The following is a 17,574-nucleotide window of genomic DNA, read 5'->3' as shown; positions in this document are numbered from 1 at the left end:
TTGCTGATGTCGAGGCAGTTATTGTGTGACCCAGGGGCAGGCCTGTGTTGGCTGAGGTTCCCTGTTGTCAGAGGATGTTGCCGGCTGGAGAGAGTGCAGGGAAGATTTACAAGGACGAGGGTGTGGGCAATAGGGACAGGTTAAACGGGCGAGGGCTTTATTTCTTGGAGCGCAGGAATGCTGAGGGGGTGATCTTATAGAGGCGTATAAAGTCATGTCGGTTGCAGATAGGGCAAATGCATAGTCTTTTACTCAGAGTAGGGGAATCAAGAATCTGAGGATAGAACTTTAAGGTGAGAGGGGAAAGATTTAAACGGAACCCGAGAGGCAACATTTTCACACCGAGGGTCATGGGAGTATTGAACGAGCTGCCAGAGGGGGTGGTTGAGATAGATACGATAACAACATTTAAAAGACATTTGCACGGGTACATGGATAGGAAAGGTTTCTATGAGGGATATGGGCCAAACGCAGGCAGGTGGGACTAGTGTAGATGGGGGCATGTTGGTCAGCATGAGTAAGGTGGGCTGTTGGACCTGTGTTTGTGCTGTATGACTCTATGACACATTAGAGTGTGGACTCAGCAGTAAGGACATGGGGTTAGTGTGAAGAGTGTCAGCCTGGCTGACAACTGATTCATCCATCTGAGACAGTAGCTTGCGAGACCAGGCCCAAGGCCAGCCCATGTCTGTTTGGTTGCTTCCTCTCCGTTAACCTCAAGGCACACTTAGGTGCACTGCAAACTGCAGTGGGCGAGAGGGGATAAAGAGAAGAATGTTACATTCGCTGCCTTGGCCACCATTTTGCAAGGAATTGCCAAAAGCAGCAGGTTGCAGCCTGTTTGTCTTGCCGCTGATTCCCAAAGCAGAATTGTTAGCTCATTTATCTTTACCTTCAATGCAAAATAATTAGTCATCTGAAACAACAATAATTAGTCATCTGAAACAAGGTGACTCAGCAGTGTGAAGTAAGACCATTGCAAACCTTGTGTGCCTTTTAAATAGTAAAAACACAGAGTGGTGTTCTGTTTAAGTAATGTGTTTGAAAGATTGTATGCACCGGCTAGCAAGTTGATTACTCGCTCGAGTGACTTGGGTGTGGAGGAAACAATTCTGTTTGCAGAAGGGTCTCGACCCGAAACGTCAGCCATTCCTTCCCTCCTGAGATGCTGCCTGACCCGCTGAGTTACTCCAGCATTTTGTGATACCTTCGATTTGTAGCAGCATCTGCAGTTATTTTCCTGCACAATTAATCCTGTTTGATCACTCGGTGCTCTGTCCACGCCAGACTGTTTTCCTGTGGCATCAGGTTGCACAATGGGAAAGTAAAGGGTTGCTTACTGCAAACAGGCGGGAAAAAGTTTATTTTTGGATTGGGACCCCACCTTATTTTACTTTAGAGATACAGCCTGGAAACAGGCCCTTTGGCCCACTGAGTCAGTGCTGACCAGCGATCACCCCGGACACAAGCACTATCCCACTAAGCCAATTAACATACAAACCTGTACGTCTTACAATATGATACGATAGAACTTTATTTATCCCAGGAGGGAAATTGATCATAAAAACACAAAATACATGAAACATGAATTTAAAGTGACAAGTGGAAAGGATTGGGGATGTGCAAAGATGGGATGGGGGGGGTGGGGGGAGGAGTCAGTGCTAGTTTACCCCACGACAGAAGGGGGAGGAGTTGTACAGTTTGATAGCCACTTTGGGATGTGGGAGGAAAACTGAGCACCCAGAGAAAACCCACGTGGTCACAAGGAGAATGTACAGACTCCATACACACAGCACCCTTAATCAGAATTGAATCCGGGTTTCTGGCACTGTAAGGCAGCAACTCTACCGCTGCGCCACTGTGTTGCCCCTGACTCCGAAGAAGGGTCCTGACTCGAAATGTCACCGATGGCATTAACTAGTGTGAATGTGTTTGAAAGATTGTATGTACCTGGCACATTGTGCAGGCTAGCAAGTTGATTACTCGCTCGAGTGACTTGCTGGGCTGAAGGACCTGTTTCCATGATGTAACTTTCAATCCATGAAAAAACATGTACAGTTGTAAATCTTTGCTTTTTTTCCCCCTCGATTGCTTTACAGGCAATACAAAGATAAGGAGGAGGAAAACCAAGGAGGATTCTTCTCTGCTCTAACCAACATGGTAAGGTCCGTGGAAAATCAACCAATTTCTCCACCAGTGATGCTGATCCCACACCCCCTACCCCCCTCCTTTTTCACTCAGATGCTGACGGTGTGTGGAAGGAGCTGCCAGAGAAGGTAGTTGAGGCAGAGACAATACCAACATTTGGAAAGTATAAGAAAATAACTGCAGATGCTGGTACAAATCGATTTATTCACAAAATGCTGGAGCAACTCAGCAGGTCAGGCAGCATCTCGGGAGAGAAGGAATGGGTGACGTTTCGGGTCGAGACCCTTCATTTGGAAAGATACATGGATGAGAAAGGTTTAGAGGATATGGGCCAAATGCAGGCATATGGGACCATCTTATTTGGGGCACTTAGAAACAAGAAACTGCAGGTGCTAGTTTACAAAAAAAGACACAAAGTGCTGGAGTAACTCGGGTCAGGCAGCATCTATGGGGATCACATAAGGTGTTGTTTCATGTCGGGACCCTTCAGACATTATGGGGGTGGAGTGGAGAGAAACCTAGAAGAAAGAAGGGCAGGACAAAGCTTGGCAGGTAATAGGTGGATACAGGTGAGGAAAGTTTTTTGATAGGCAGATGGTTGGGCAAAGGCCAGAGGTGAAAAGACAGAATGTGTGAGAGAAAAAGATTGAAGAGTCGCAAATTGTGAAACACACGTGGCTGTGATAGCGAGTCCGGGTCAGAACACAGTTGTTGAGATGAAGAGCAGCAGGAATCAAAGGGGGGGGAGAGAGAGGGTCTCACAGAACTCCCATCAGAGAGTCGAGGAGAACTTCTTCAAAGTAGGCATACTTTGTGGAGATTTCCTCTCAACTGGCTGACTCTTACTTTTCTTTTCTCATTTTGTTTTCTTACTTTGCAACGGCATGATAGTCCCCATGTCGTCTTGTCTGCATCAACGTCGATCTGGTAATGCAGCTGTGAAGCGCCTTGGGCGGTTCAGTAGCTAAAGCCACTGTGTTTGTGCAAAAGTACAATTTATTGCGGTTTTATACTCCCATCTTTCTCACTGTCACTTGTCATCGGCTGGTGAGCTTCCCTTGCAGTCAGCTATCATTTTGCTCACAATGCGAGCTCTCTGTCACCACCTCTCTGTCAGTTTGTCACCCTTTCCGTAGATAGACACACAAAGCTGGAGTAAGTCAGCGGGTCAGGCAGCATCTCTGGAGAAAAGGAATAGATGAAGTTTCGGGTCGAGACCCTTCTTCAGAGAGTCTGGGGAGAGGGAAACGAGGGATATAGATGGTACGTGGAACAGATGAATGAAAGATAAGCAAAAAGCATGTCGGAAGGCACTGCAGATGCTGGTTTAAACCGAAGAAAGACACAAAAAGCTGTAGTAACTCAGCAGGTCAGGCAGGCTTTATACATATCTTTCATTCCAGCGAGTCCAGAACCAGGGGACACAGTCTTAGAATAAAGGGGAGGCCATTAAAACTGAGGTGAGAAAAAACGTTTTCACCCAGAGAGTTGTGAATTTGTGGAATTCTCTGCTACAGAGGGCAGTGGAAGCCAAATCACTGGATGGATTTAAGAGAGAGTTAGATAGAGCTCTCGGGGCTAGTGGAATCGAGGGATATGGGGAGAAGGCAGGCACGGGTTATTGATTGGGGACGATCAGCCATGATCAAAATGAATGGCGGTGCTGGCTCGAAGGGCCGAATGGCCTCCTGCACCTATTTTCTATGTTTCATTCATCTATGTACCGTCTATATCCCTCGTTTCTCTTTCCCCCTGACTCTCAGTCTCAAGAAGAATCTTGACCTGAAAGGTCATCAATTCCTTTTCTCCAGAGATGCTGCCTGACCCGCTGAGTTACTCCAGCTTTTTGTGTCTATCTTCAGTTTAAACTGCTTCTGCAGTTCCTTCTTACACATTTTGTCGCCCTTTCTACTCCACCTCTCCTTGTCACTCGCTGCATGGTTAAAACTAACAGCTGCCCTCTCTGTGCATGCAGGTGGGTAATATGTTCATCGCAGAAGTTGAGGAGAAGATTTCAGTACAGTGAGTAACTTGGCTTTGAATCTTTTTTTTCTCTGTGTTACTTTTAAGGTTTTTTTCCCTATTCCCTTCTCCAAAGCTATTTGGAGGAAATTAAGGTTCAGCGTGTACCACCTTGTTGCCAAAATAAGACATAGGAGCAGAATTGGCCCATTCTGCACATCAATTTTGGAGTGGCACAGTGGCGCAGCAGTAGAGCTGCTGCCTTAAGGCGCCAGAGACCCGGGTTCGATCCTGACTATGGGTGCTGTCTGTATGGAGTTTGCACGTTCTCCCTGTGACTGCGTGGATTTCCTCCCACATTCCAAAAACAAACATGCAGGTTCTGTAATTGGCTTCTGTAAATTGTCGCTAGTAACAGCATAGAACTAGTATACAGGGTCATCGCTGGTTGGCGTGGACTCGGTGGGCCAAAGGATCTGTTTCCACGCTGCATCTCTAAACCTAAACTAAACTTGTTTATATTAAACTATATCTTGTCTGTTTCCTGAAAGATCCTTTGACCACATTCCTCTCTATCCACAACTCTGCCACATTTTTGGATAGGTCTCGAGGTAAGAGATGACAATAGGCAATAGACAATAGGTGCAGGAGGAGGCCATTCGGCCCTTCGAGCCAGCACCGCCATTCAGTGTGATCATGGCTGATCATTCTCAATCAGTACCCCGTTCCTGCCTTCTCCCCATACCCCCTGACTCCGCTATCCTAAAGAGCTCTATCTAGCTCTCTCTTGAATCCATTCAGAGAATTGGCCTCCACTGCCTTCTGAGGCAGCAAATTCCACAGATTCACAACTCTCTGACTGAAAAAGTTTTTCCTCATCTCAGTTCTAAATGGCCTACCCCTTATTCTTAAACTGTGGCCCCTTGTTCTGCACTCCCCCAACATTGGGAACATGTTTCCTGCCTCTAACGTGTCCAACCCCTTAATAATCTTATACGTTTCGATAAGATCTCCTCTCATCCTTCTAAATTCCAGTGTATACAAACCTAGTTGCTCCAGTCTTTCAACATATGATAGTCCCGCCATTCCAGGAATTAACCTAGTTAACCTACGCTGCACGCCCTCAATAGCAAGATAAGAGGGAAAGGTCTAGATGGAACACACAAAAGGGTTCACTATCTTGGGATGAAGACCCCAGCAAAGAAGAGATCAAATAGAGAAGATAGACACAATATGCTGGAGTAACTCGGCAGGTCAGTCAGCATCTCTGGAGAAAAGGAATAGGTGACGTTTTGGGTCGAGATCCTTCTTCAGATAAAATAGAGAATTACTGTTGATTATTGGAGGAGTTGATGGTCCACAGGACATGCTTAGATTAGCCGTGCAGAGGTGTTTAATTAGCACAAGCTGTGATAATACTATTAGTCGGAGGCTGATTCACTATGGGCAGCTTTCGCTGATGCAACCCTTTCACACGACTCAACTCAGCAGCCTTTCACAGCTACCGACATCAGTGATAGAAAAGGCCAAAATGAACCGAGCAAAAATAATCATGGGGCTTCACAAGGGTGCAGCTGGTAGAGCTGCTGCCTCATACTGCCAGAGACCCGGGTTCGATCCCGACCTCGGCTGCTGTCCATGTGGAGTTTGCACGTTCTGCCTGTAACTGTGTGGGTGTCAGAAGACACCCACACAGTGGAGCACGTCGAAGAGAGGAGGAGAACTTCTTCAAAGCTATGTCCACTTTGAAGAAGTTCTCCTCCTCTCTTCGACGTGCTCCACTGTGTGGGTGTCTTCTGGGTGCTCCGGTTTCCTCCCACATCCCAAAGATGTGTGGGTTTGTAGGTTAATCAGCCCTCTGTAAATCGCCCCGAGTGTGCAGGGAGTGGATGAGAATGTGGGATAACATTAAGCTCGTGTGAATGGGTGTTTAAAGGTTTGCACAGGCCTAACCATTGGTGGGACGAAGGGCCTGTTTCCACGTTGTACCATTCAATTCAATTTATTTTTAAAAATTCTAAATCAGGAGAATGCCACTATTCCAGTCCTTTTAAACATGGCTTTCGATAATGGTAAGGCTGCAGTTTTGCCCTTCAACAGGGCTGCTCATACGGTGAGACTTCAGCTATGACATGGACCTAATAGTACGTTTCTTGACATCAGGCAAAGTTTAAAAGAGATGTGCAGGGCACGATTTTCTACACAGACAGTGGTGAGGGCCTGGAATGTGTTTCTGGAGGTGGTGGTTGAGGCAGATCTGATAGTGGTGTTTGGGAGACGTTTGGATAGGCACATGGATAATCAGGGACCAACAACCACCCACCCATGCACTAGTTCTATTCTACACACTTCACTCAATTTGGGGAAGCCAATTAACCTCCAAGCCTGCACATTTTAGGAATGTGGGAGGAAACCGGAGCACCTGGAGAAAACCCATGCGATCACAGGAAGAACGTGCAAACTCTGTACAGCCAGCACCTGTAGTTAGGATCGAACTCGAGTTTCTGGCACTGCGAAACAGTAACTCTACCGCTGCCCCACTGTGCTGCCCCTAATGGATTATGTGCAGGCAGATAGGAGATGGTCTCGGTATTATGTTTGGTACAGACATTGTGGGCTGAAGGGCCTGTACTGCTCCATGTTCTGTGTTTAGTCAGGCATCTGGGGAATACCACCTCTATTGCAGCAGTTCATATCTGGCTCCTTTGGGACGTGTTCTCCATGTTAAGTGGGTTTCCCTTTCCGTCTGCTCTGCAGGGTAAAAACCCATCGAGTGTCCTGGGTGTAATCTGAAATCTCTTTCTAATTTGTCTCTCTCTCGCCACATTTTAATACTTGCACAATGCTCCATTAATACTTTGCCTTCAGAAATAATAAAGGACTATAACAATAACAATACTGTTCATTATTCTCTTCATTGACCTGTAATTTAGATGTCAGCCAACGCCCAGAGATGACATTCTTGCCTCCAAGGAAGCATGCTGTGTTTATTTGTAACTGAACTGTTAATATAGATGGTTGGGAGGATTGCTTTATCCTGCCATATAGGGGATTGGAGGCTCAATAAATGTAGTGAAGTGTTGGAGAGGTGGGGGAGAGAGGGTAGGAGAGAGGGCGGCACGGTAGCGCAGCGGTAGAGTTGCTGCTTTACAGCGAATGCAGCGCCGGAGACACAGGTTCGATCCTGACTACGGGTGCTGCACTGTAAGGAGTTTGTACGTTCTCCCCGTGACCTGCATGGGTTTTCTCCGAGATCTTCGGTTTCCTCCCACACTCCAAAGACGTACAGGTATGTAGGTTAATTGGCTGGGTAAATGTAAAAATTGTCCCTAGTGGGTGTAGGATAGTGTTGATGTACGGGGATCACTGGGCGGCACGGACTTGGAGGGCCGAAAAGGCCTGTTTCCGGCTGTAGATATATGATATATGATATGATAAGAAGGGAAGGGAAGAAAGAGAGAGGGATGGATAGGTAGAAGATAGGATGAGTGAGAGGGCGAGGGAGAGAGTGGATGAAGGTGAGGGGGAGAGAGGATGATAGAAAAAGAGGGGGGAAAGAGAGTGAGAAGATGAGGGAGAGGGAGTGAGTGAAAGGTTCAGGAAGAGAGTGATGGGGACGGAGGGGGGAGAGTGGATGGGGAGAAGCTGGGGAGAGTGAGGCGGTGGGGGGGAGAGGGAGAAGGGTTGAGAGAGATAGATGGTATCACAAAATGCTGGAGTAACTCAGCAGGTCAGGCAGCATCTAGGAGAGAGGGAATGGGTGACGTTTCGGGTCGAGACCCTTCTTCAGACTGATGTCATGGGGGCGGGACAAAGAAAGGATATAGATGGAGACAGGAAGACTGGGATAACTGGGAAGGGGGGGGTGGGGGAAAAAGAGAGAGACAGAGGAACTATCTAAAGTTGGAGAGGTCAATATTCATACCGTTGGGCTGCAAGCTGCCCTAGTGAGAGAGATAGATGGGTGAGTGAGGGTTGAGGAGGGAGAGTGGGCAAAAAGGAGAGAAAAGGAGAGCAAGCGAGTAGGAGAGGGCATGCGATAAAGTGTGGAGTGATAAGATTCTGTGGAACACAAGCACCAATATGGGTTTTTTTCATGGCAAACTCAACATAAGTGGCTGCTTCTTCAGTCTGAAGAAGGGTCCAGACCTGAAAAGTCGAATGTCCATTCCCTCCACAGATGCTGCCTGACCTGCTGGGTTCCTCCAGCAGTTTGTATTTCTCTAAAGAATGGGAGTTGAACTCCTTATTTTCTGACTCAAGAACAAGAAAGTGTGAGGCTGGGTATTTTGGATTCTGACTCAAAGATGAGAGCACAGTACAAATCAGGAGGATTCTCACTGGGACCCTGGGAATTTCACAGTGTAAATGGAAAGGCTGGAGGCAGAGACAACTCACAAAATGCTGGAGTAACTCAGCGGGCCAGGCAGTACCCCCCCCGGAGAACATGGACAGGTGACGTTTTGGGTCGGGACCCTTCACAGTGATTCACTGGAGGCAGAGTTTAGTTTCACTGGTAAAGAAAGTGGAATGGCAGATAAGATGCAAGTTTTATGAGCAAGACAGATTTGATGTAAGTTTTAAGAGCAAGACACCCATGATGGGAGTTTTCAGAGCAAGTCAGATCTGATGCAAGTGTTAACGAAGTGCCGAAGGGCCAGTTCAACTCTTTTGCTGTACAACAGTGAACGTTAGAGAGACGGGTGACAGTGAGATGAACAGTGTGTTTAAAAACATAGTTAAAAATCACATTCAAAAGTCTGCCCAAGCAAAGATCACTTCTCCACTCACCTCCCAAGTAGCTTAATGTAACGTGAATGGTTAGACTTGTTCATTCTGGGTCAACTGATGCACTGAATAAGAATTCAGTCTTGTTTGCAAAAAAGAGTATTAACAGGTGCAAACACAAAGTGCCAGGGTAACTCGGGGGGGTCAGGCAGCATCTCTGGAGGACATGGATAGGTTATGTTTAGGGTCGGGACCCTTCTTCACACCCGACCCGACACGTTGCCTGTCCATGGCCTCCAGAGAGGCTGACTGATGCTGAGTTAATCCAGCACTTTGTGCTGCCTTTGTAAACAATGGTTACAGTTCCTTGTGTCTTCATATTAACAAGTATGATTGATCCACACAAATTGCAGCCATTTTGTCTTTTAGGAGAGCCTTAACTAAAATAGATTATAGAAAGCAAAGATTAAATAATGTTTTACACTTTAGAGATACTGCACGGAAACAGGTCCTTTGACCCACCAAGTCCACGCCAACCAGCGATCACCCCGTACACGAGCACTATCCTGCACATTAGGGACAATTTACGTTTTTACCAAAGCCAATTAATCTACAAACCTGTACGTCTTTGGAGTATGGGAGAAAACCCATGCGGTCACGGGGAAAACATACACGCTCCATACAGACAGCCCCCGTCATAATCAAACCTGGGTCTCTGGCGCTGTAAGGCAGCAACTCTACCGCTTGTGCCATGGTGCCGCCCTCTTTGGGACAATTTCTACAGGTCTGGGGTCCTCGAGCATTGTTCTGTAATCCTGCAGTAAGAAGCACTGCAGTTTAACCAAAGAAATATTGGAATTGTTAGGTTCATTCACAGGTGGCTTGTGCCTAAAAAACAATTGGAAAGAAACATTAAAATATTTATTGACTGCAACATAATAGGACGCTGTGGTCGACTCGATACTTATAGGTTGGACAGCGGTAGTTGATGGAGTCCCTGAAGGACTTGTAAATCTCCAACATGTTCATAATTGATGGGTTTAAAAGTTATTGGAACTAAAGTAGCTGACATTTTCAGGGAACAATTGTGTCAAGAAGCTCAATCAAGGCTCATAAATGTCACGGGACAAGGACAGCCTTGTCTGTGCCGCCGTTTCGGTGGAGTGCAAGGTTCCAGACATTTGATGACGCCAGACCACATCCAAAAATATATTTTAGAAACTGCTGATGCTGGAAATCTGAAATTAAAACAGAAAATAATAGAAAAACTCAGCAGGTCTGTAAGCTTCTGTGGATAGAGAAGCAGTTCACGCTTCAAATCTATGATCCATCGTTTAGGTTGAGGGTTTATTATTGTAACGTGCACCAAAAGCTGTGTTTTGCATGCTATTTAAACAGATCAGATATACCATACATCAAATCAATCAGTTCAAACCCAAATGCAATAAAAAAGAGCAAAGAGGAAGATACAGAGTGCAGAATATAGTTCTCAGCATTCAGTTCCATGCATAAGGTCCAATGTTCGCATTGGGGTAGTGGTGAATCGGACAGTACCCTGGCTAAAAGAAGCACCGTTCACAAGCCTGATAACAGAGGGGAAGAGGCTGTTCCTGAGTCTGGTGGTACGCGCTTTCAAGCTGCTGTACCTTCTGCCAGACGGGAGCGAGGAGAAGAAGAAATGACCGGGGTGGGACAAATCTTTGATTTTTTTTGCCTGCTCTTCCAAGGCAGTGTGAAATGTAGGATCAAAGGATGTGTTGTGTCACTGTGTCGCCCCAGTTTTAGTTCCAAGTTTTAGAGACCCAAGAGACTGCAGATGCTCGAATTTTAAACAAAACGTCAGTGGACCAGGCAGCTTCTGTGGGGGGGAGATATAGGGCGGAACACAGCACTAGAGCTGCTGGCTCACAGCGCCAGAAACCTGGGTTTGATACCATCTACGTATGCCATCGGTACGGAGTTTGTACGTTCTCCCTGTGACTGTGTGGGCCTTCTCCGGTTGCTCTGGTTTCCTCCCACAATCCAAAGACGTACAGGTCTGTCGGTTAATTGGCTTCGGTAAATAATAATAATAATAATAATATTCATTTATTGTCATTGCAACGAGTACAACGAAATTAAAAAATAGCCAATCCTGACGGTGCGTACAAACATATATGCAATAAATGCAAAAACAAATAAATACATAAATACAATTAAATACAATTATATTAAGTACAAGATTTTTTAACGGTGTTGCCTAGTGCAAAGGTAGTGTTCAGTTCTCGTATGGCCCTGGGGTAAAAACTGTTTTTAAGTCTGTTTGTTCGGGATTTGATCGACCTGTAACGTCGACCAGAGGGCAGATGAACAAACAGACGGTGGCCGGGGTGGGATGGATCTTTTATTATTTTGCCTGCTCTACTGAAATTGTATATTGTCCCTAGTGTGTAGGATAGTGTTAGTGTACGGAATGATCGCTGGTCAGCATGGATTCGGTGGGCCAAAGGGCCTGTTTCCACACTATCTCTAAAGTCTAAAGATGGACACTCAACATTTCGGGTCGGCTGGTCATTTTCCTCCGCAGATGCTGCCTGGTTCCATCAGCAGTTAGTTATTTTTGTTTTAAATCCTATCGCTTTGGCCAAGTTTTTTTTTTTACACTGGCTCTAATATCTTCCGGTATGAATTGGCGCCAAATAGTTTTCCATCATTTTTCTGAAGCGCTCTGCTGGGTTTTATTGTGTTGTGGTGCCAAGTTGTTGTTTCCACAAAAGGAATTGCTCTCTTTGTTTGATTGTGCTTTCTCTGACCTAGGACCAACGAGGCAATCTTGCTGGCGCTGTACGAAGCCGTTCACTTAAACAGAAACTTCATCACAGTATTAGCGCAGGTGAGCGCCCTAATTTTGTTCAGAGTCTACCTTGTCGATCTTTTCCGGTCCTACAGGATGGACCCCTGCAGTGGTTTGCAGTGCGTGCCTAGTGACTTACTGAGTCAAACAACCCACTGGCTGCACAGCACTGACCTTGGCACCAACTGTGCTTTAATAGACCCCAGTATCCCGTGGCTAAGTGATGGGAAATGAACTAATTCAATTCCCTCTTCCTGATCGCTACACATTATCTGATAGCCTTGGAGTGTTTTTGAAGCCTTTTTCATCTTGCATTTCTGGCTGCGTTTCTCATCGGAAGGCTGATAAAGGCAGACGGCACAGAAACAGGCCCTTTGGCCCAACCTGCCCACGCTGACCTGGATGCCCCATCTACACTAGTCCCACCTATCCACCTTGGGCCCATATACCTCTAACCCTTCCCTGTCCATGTACCCACCCAAGTGTCTTTTATATGTTGAAGATTGACACAAAATGCTGGAGGAACTCAGCGGGTCAGGCAGCATCTCTGGAGAAAAGGACTAGTTGACGTTTCGGGTCGTAACGTCACCTATACCTTTTCTCCAGAGATGCTGCCTGACCCGCTGAGTTACTCCCACATTTTGATTCAATCTTCGGTATCAACCAGCATCTGCAGACTCTTCCTGCTCATTAGTCTGTTATATGTTGTTTAGTACCTGGGTCAACTACCTCCTCTGGCAGCTCGTTCCATACACCACCACCCTCTGTGTGGGTAGAATGTTAATGAGCAGGCAATCTCAACTCTTTTGTTGCCTCTGGGCTTCTTTTCATTCTGCTTGATGAAAGAGATTATTTCCGAGACGGGTATTCTGGCTCTGCTCCGAGTTTAACCAGCTCAACTCTGTTCTTGCTTCGCTCTGCTGTCGCCATTGCGACAGATTTGAGGGTGCGCTTTTAAGAGTGATGTCATCGGCGGGTGGTCACATGACCTACATTACTTGCCGATGATGTCAGCGCCACAATGCAAGTTGACTGACCTTCTCCAATGGGACCTGGGCAGAGGGGGCGAAGGGTGAAGGAAATGTGGAGGGCGGCACGGTGGCGCAGCGGTAGAGTTGCTGCCTTACAGTGAATGCAGCGCCGGGGACTCGGGTTCGATCCTGACTACGGGCGCTGTCTGTACGGAGTTTGTACGTTCTCCCCGTGACCTGCGTGGGTTTTCTCCGAGATCTTCGGTTCCTCCCACACTCCAAAGACGTACAGGTTTGTAGGTTAATTGGCTGGGCAAATGTAAAAAATTGTCCCTAGTGGGTGGAGGACAGTGTTAATGTGCGGGGATCGCTGGGCGGCGCGGACCCGGTGGGCCGAAGGGCCTGTTTCTGCGCTGTATATCTAAATCTAAATGTTTTTAACAAACAAACTGCTGGAGGAATCGGGCAGGAGCTGTGGAGGGGAATAGACAGGTGACTTTGGGTTGAGATCTTTATTCAGCTGTTGAGACACCTCCTCAACACAGGCAGGTGGGACTTGTTGGCCGGAGAGGGCAAGTTGGGCCGACGGGCCAGTTTCCACACTGCAAGACTCTATGACTATGAAAGTAATATATTTAAAAACTAGTCGTTGTCATCTGAAATATTGTAGATGAAGTCTCTGACTGCATTGTTGCTTTTTATTAAACCCAGAGCCATCCCGAGATGGGATTGGTCAGTATTCCAACAACACCTGTACTCCCGCTAACTCCAACCACACCCTTGGGCACCACGCCTCCTTTATCAGATGGTAAGTCTTCCTGATATTCATTACTTCTCTTTCATAAGTTCATACGTCGCAGGAGCAGAATTAGGCCATTCGGCCCATCGTTTCCACTCCACTATTCAATCATGGCTGATCTATCTTTCCCTCTTAACCCCATTCTCCTGCCTTCTCCCCATAACCCGATTGTCTGGGCTGCATCAACTCCATCACTGCACTTCTCACGACTCTCGAGCGATTCCTGGATAAATCGCCATTAACAACCACTTCTGGTTATCGATTCATCGACCAGGACGGAGGGAATGGAAGGGTATGGATCATGTGCAGACAGATGAACATAGAACTACAGCACAGGAACAGGCCCTTCGACCCACAATGTCTGTGCCGAACATGATGCCAAACTGATTTCATCTGCCTGTACATGATAAGTTATAGGAGGAGAATTAGGCCATTCAGTCCAAAAGGTCTACTTCGTAATTCAATCATGCCTGATCTATCTTTCCATCTCAGCCCCATTCTCCTGCCTTCTCCCCGTAACCCCTGACACCCTTACTAACCAAGAATCTGTCACCACCAACTTAAAAATACCCAATGACTTCACAACAGTGTATGGCAATAAGTTCCACAGATTCACCACCTTCTGACGGAAGAAATTCCTCCTCACCTGCCTTTTATTCTGAGGTTATGACCTCTGGTCCCAGACTCTCCCACCAGTGGAAACATCCTCTCCACATCCACTCTATCCAGGCTATTCTGTAGATTTCAATGAAGTCTGCCCTTATCCTTCTAAACTCCAGCGAGTACAGGCCTAGTGCCATCCCGCGCTCAATATATGTTAATCCAATCATTCCCAGGATCATTCTCATAAACCTCTAGACGCTCACCAACGCCAGCACATCCTTCCGCAAATATGGGGCCCAGAACTGCAGGCAATACTCCAAATGCCACGCAGTGGTGGAGTTGGTAGAGCTGCTGGCTCACAGCACCAGAAACATGGGTTTGATTCAGACCTGGGGTGCCGTCTGTGTGGGGTTTGCACATTCTCCCCTCTGACCGAGTGGGTTTCTTCTGGGTGTTCTGGTTTCCTCCCACATCCCAAAGATGTGCAGGTTTAGTAGGTTAGTCGGCTTCTGTGAAATTGCCTGTGTGGGGAGTAGTTGAGGAAGTGGGATAACATAGAATAGCGTGAATGGTTATCAATGGTTTGCATGGACTCAGTGGGCCAAAGGGCCAGATTCCATGATGTATCTCTAAAGTAAAGTAATTTTTACTGTCTCTTATCACTATAGTGATGAATTCTTCAGAGCTTCCACTGGATCCAAACCTTCACACCAGCAACCTGCTTATCACCTTCCTCAAGTATTGCTCCATTGTCATGCAGGATACAAAAGGTAAGGAAAACATTGATCTGGTTGAGACCCTATTGACAGGTTGCATCACGGCGTGGCTCTGTAACTTTGACGTCCAGAAAAGAAGTTGTGGACACTGCCCATCCATCACGGCTACTGACCTCCCCACCGTCGACAGGATCTGTAGGAAAAACTGCCTCAAAAAGGCAGCCAGCATCAAGGACCCACACCACCCTAGCCATGTTCTCATTTCACTCCTGCCATCAGGAAGAAGGTATAGGAGTCTGAAAACCTTGACCTCCAAGTTCAGGAACAGCTTCTTACCAAAACCCATTGGGCTCCTGAACACTACTAACATCAGCTATACTACGAACGGTTGCACCAGGGACTTAGGGCTTTTTTTGGCATTTCCATTGGGTTTTGTTTTTAATTTATTAAACTTTTTTTGTTTAATTATGTCGTCTATGAGCACTGTGAAAACCTGTGAAGCTGCTGCAAGTAAAAAATGTATTGTTCAGTTTTCAGTACATATGACAACTAAAGACATGACCAGACCAGCTGGTGGGTCTTATCACAAGGGAAAAACGAGGGGGTGAAAGGCGGCAGAAAGACGCGATGTCTCTGTGGAGGGAAAGGGCTGGGATCAATCAGAAATCTGTCCATGGTTTTGGCTGCCTATAACACTGTCTTTCTTGGTCAGGGAAGATTACTTTGGTAATGAGGCTGCTCAAGAATCTACAGATGGTGAAATCTTGAGCAAAAAGAATAAACTGCTGGACCCAGTCTCTCCATCTCCCCTCATAACTGCAACACTCGATCACATTAGACAATAGGTGCAAGAGTAGGCCATTCAGCCGTTCGAGCCAGCACCACCATTCAATGTGATCATGGCTGATCATTCTCAATCAGTACCCCGTTCCTGCCTTCTCCCCATACCCTCTGACTCCGCTATCCTTAAGAGCTCTATCTAGCTCTCTCACAGGCAACATCTGGTGGACAAAACACAAGTGCTAGAGAAACTATTAGGCAGCACAGTGGTAGAGTTGCTGCCTTACAGCACCAGAGACCCAGGATGGATCCTGACTACGAATGCTGTCTCTACAGAGTTTGTACATTCTCACTGCGGCTGTGGGTTTTCTCCGGGTGCCCTGGTTTCCTCCCACACTCCAAAGAGGTACAGGTTTGTAGGTTAGTTGGCCTTTGTAAATTGTCCTGAGTGTGCAGGATAGAAATAATGTACTGATGATCATTGTTCGGCGTGGACTCAGTGGGCCGAAGGACCCATTACCACGCTGTATCTCGAAACACATAAAACAAAAACTCAGCTTGTCAGACAGCATCTGTGGAGGGAAATGGACGGGCCCTTCAGTATGAATAAGGGTCAGATGCCAGATCCTGGACACTTCCTTTAGCTGCACTAACATGCAGCTCAGAGTCCTTGTGAAACTCATCTCATTATCCCTTATCTCAAGATTCAAGAGAGTCAAGTTAATCATCACATACTGACAACGGAACAGTGAAATTCATACAGGCCTGTAAACCCAATGCACATGGTTGATATATAATAAACAACAATTCAATATATTAATAACCTCTTTAATAATCTTGTGCCTTTTGAAGTTCAAATATCTCAGCTGAAAGACACTCCATGTGCTAAAATGTGATGTGTCTTTTCTCCTTTTGCCTAGTCTTGGGTGCAATTATAGTCCTGTAGCACGATCTGCAGTGTGCTTCACTTTATTTATATTGGCTTTGTCGTTTTTATTGGGAAGCCTGATTCGTGGAGTACATTGAAAAGTCTAAGCACTAAGATTCCAGCATCTGCAGTTTAGTTTGGAGACAGAGCATGGAAACAGGCCTTTCAGCCAACCGATTCCTCTCTGATCATCGATCACTCATTCACACGCTAGTTCGATGTTATCCCTCTTTCTCATCACCACACTTGGGGCAATTTTCAGAGGCCAATTAGGCTGAAAGCCCGCACGGGCACGTCTGTGGGATGTATGAGGATCCCAGAGCACACGGATGAAAGCCTGGTGGTCACTGGTAGAACGTGCAAACGCCACACACACAGCAACCAAAGTCGAGATCGGACCTGACTTTCTGGTGCTGTGACTACCAACTGCACCACTGTGCCACCATCTGTGCACAGAAGGGAGGCTATTTGGCCCATTGAGTCGATGCTAGCAATCCCACAAGCCATGCTTGACCCCCAGCGCCCCAGCAATTATTTTATTGTGGTGTTTATTTAATTTCCTCTTAAGCCACGTGATTGAGTCAATTTTCCATGTCCTCCCACATTGAAAGAGTCTGTGGGTTTAACATTTTGCCACTGCCAGTTTGCTCTCAAATATAAATGAGGTTGGTTATTATCTCGCAACGAGCAGCTTATGCATTTACAGCATTGTGAGAGGGCAAGAGGCCAAACAACTTGAAGTGCCACATCCTTCTCAAAGCTCTAAAGGACAATAGCAGATCGGTGCTATTGGCTTAGCCTTCCCTTGTTATTGTGGTTTATGCTTTTGTCCTGCTGGAATGCAGCCAGCATATATTCAGTTTGCTCTCAAGTGACATGAATTGTAAATGCTGCTTTGAGCCCATAGACTCGACCCATTATCTACAGCCAGCAGTGACTAATCTAGGACTATGTTAATCGTTCTTCTTGCATGCAGCTACCAAGTGGTTTATGTTTGTTTTGTTGAGGCATGTTGTTGGATACTAGCTCCTCTGAAGGTGTTCATTCCTTTGCACTAGATTTAACGCTGCTTTTCAACCAGTTTTCTACCCCCAAATCATCCCGTA

The 17,574-nt window shown here is 46.4% G+C and overlaps 1 protein-coding gene across 2 annotated transcripts in view; it reads left to right on the top strand.

Moving 5' to 3' along the window:
• Positions 1-17,574, top strand: part of armh3 (armadillo like helical domain containing 3) — a 123,596-nt gene that overhangs the window by 19,719 nt on the left and 86,303 nt on the right. For both annotated transcript variants that reach the window (XM_078413349.1, XM_078413350.1), the window contains 5 exons: positions 2,100-2,160; positions 4,124-4,170; positions 11,635-11,710; positions 13,354-13,450; positions 14,713-14,814. In XM_078413349.1, coding sequence (XP_078269475.1) covers positions 2,100-2,160; positions 4,124-4,170; positions 11,635-11,710; positions 13,354-13,450; positions 14,713-14,814 — 383 coding nt within the window. The remainder of the gene's footprint in view (positions 1-2,099; positions 2,161-4,123; positions 4,171-11,634; positions 11,711-13,353; positions 13,451-14,712; positions 14,815-17,574) is intronic.

Source organism: Rhinoraja longicauda, chromosome 16, assembly GCF_053455715.1.
Source record: "Rhinoraja longicauda isolate Sanriku21f chromosome 16, sRhiLon1.1, whole genome shotgun sequence".
Classification (NCBI taxonomy): domain Eukaryota; kingdom Metazoa; phylum Chordata; class Chondrichthyes; order Rajiformes; family Arhynchobatidae; genus Rhinoraja; species Rhinoraja longicauda.
The sequence above is the reverse complement of the archived record's forward strand: the minus strand, read 5'-3'. Positions and strand labels throughout refer to the sequence as shown.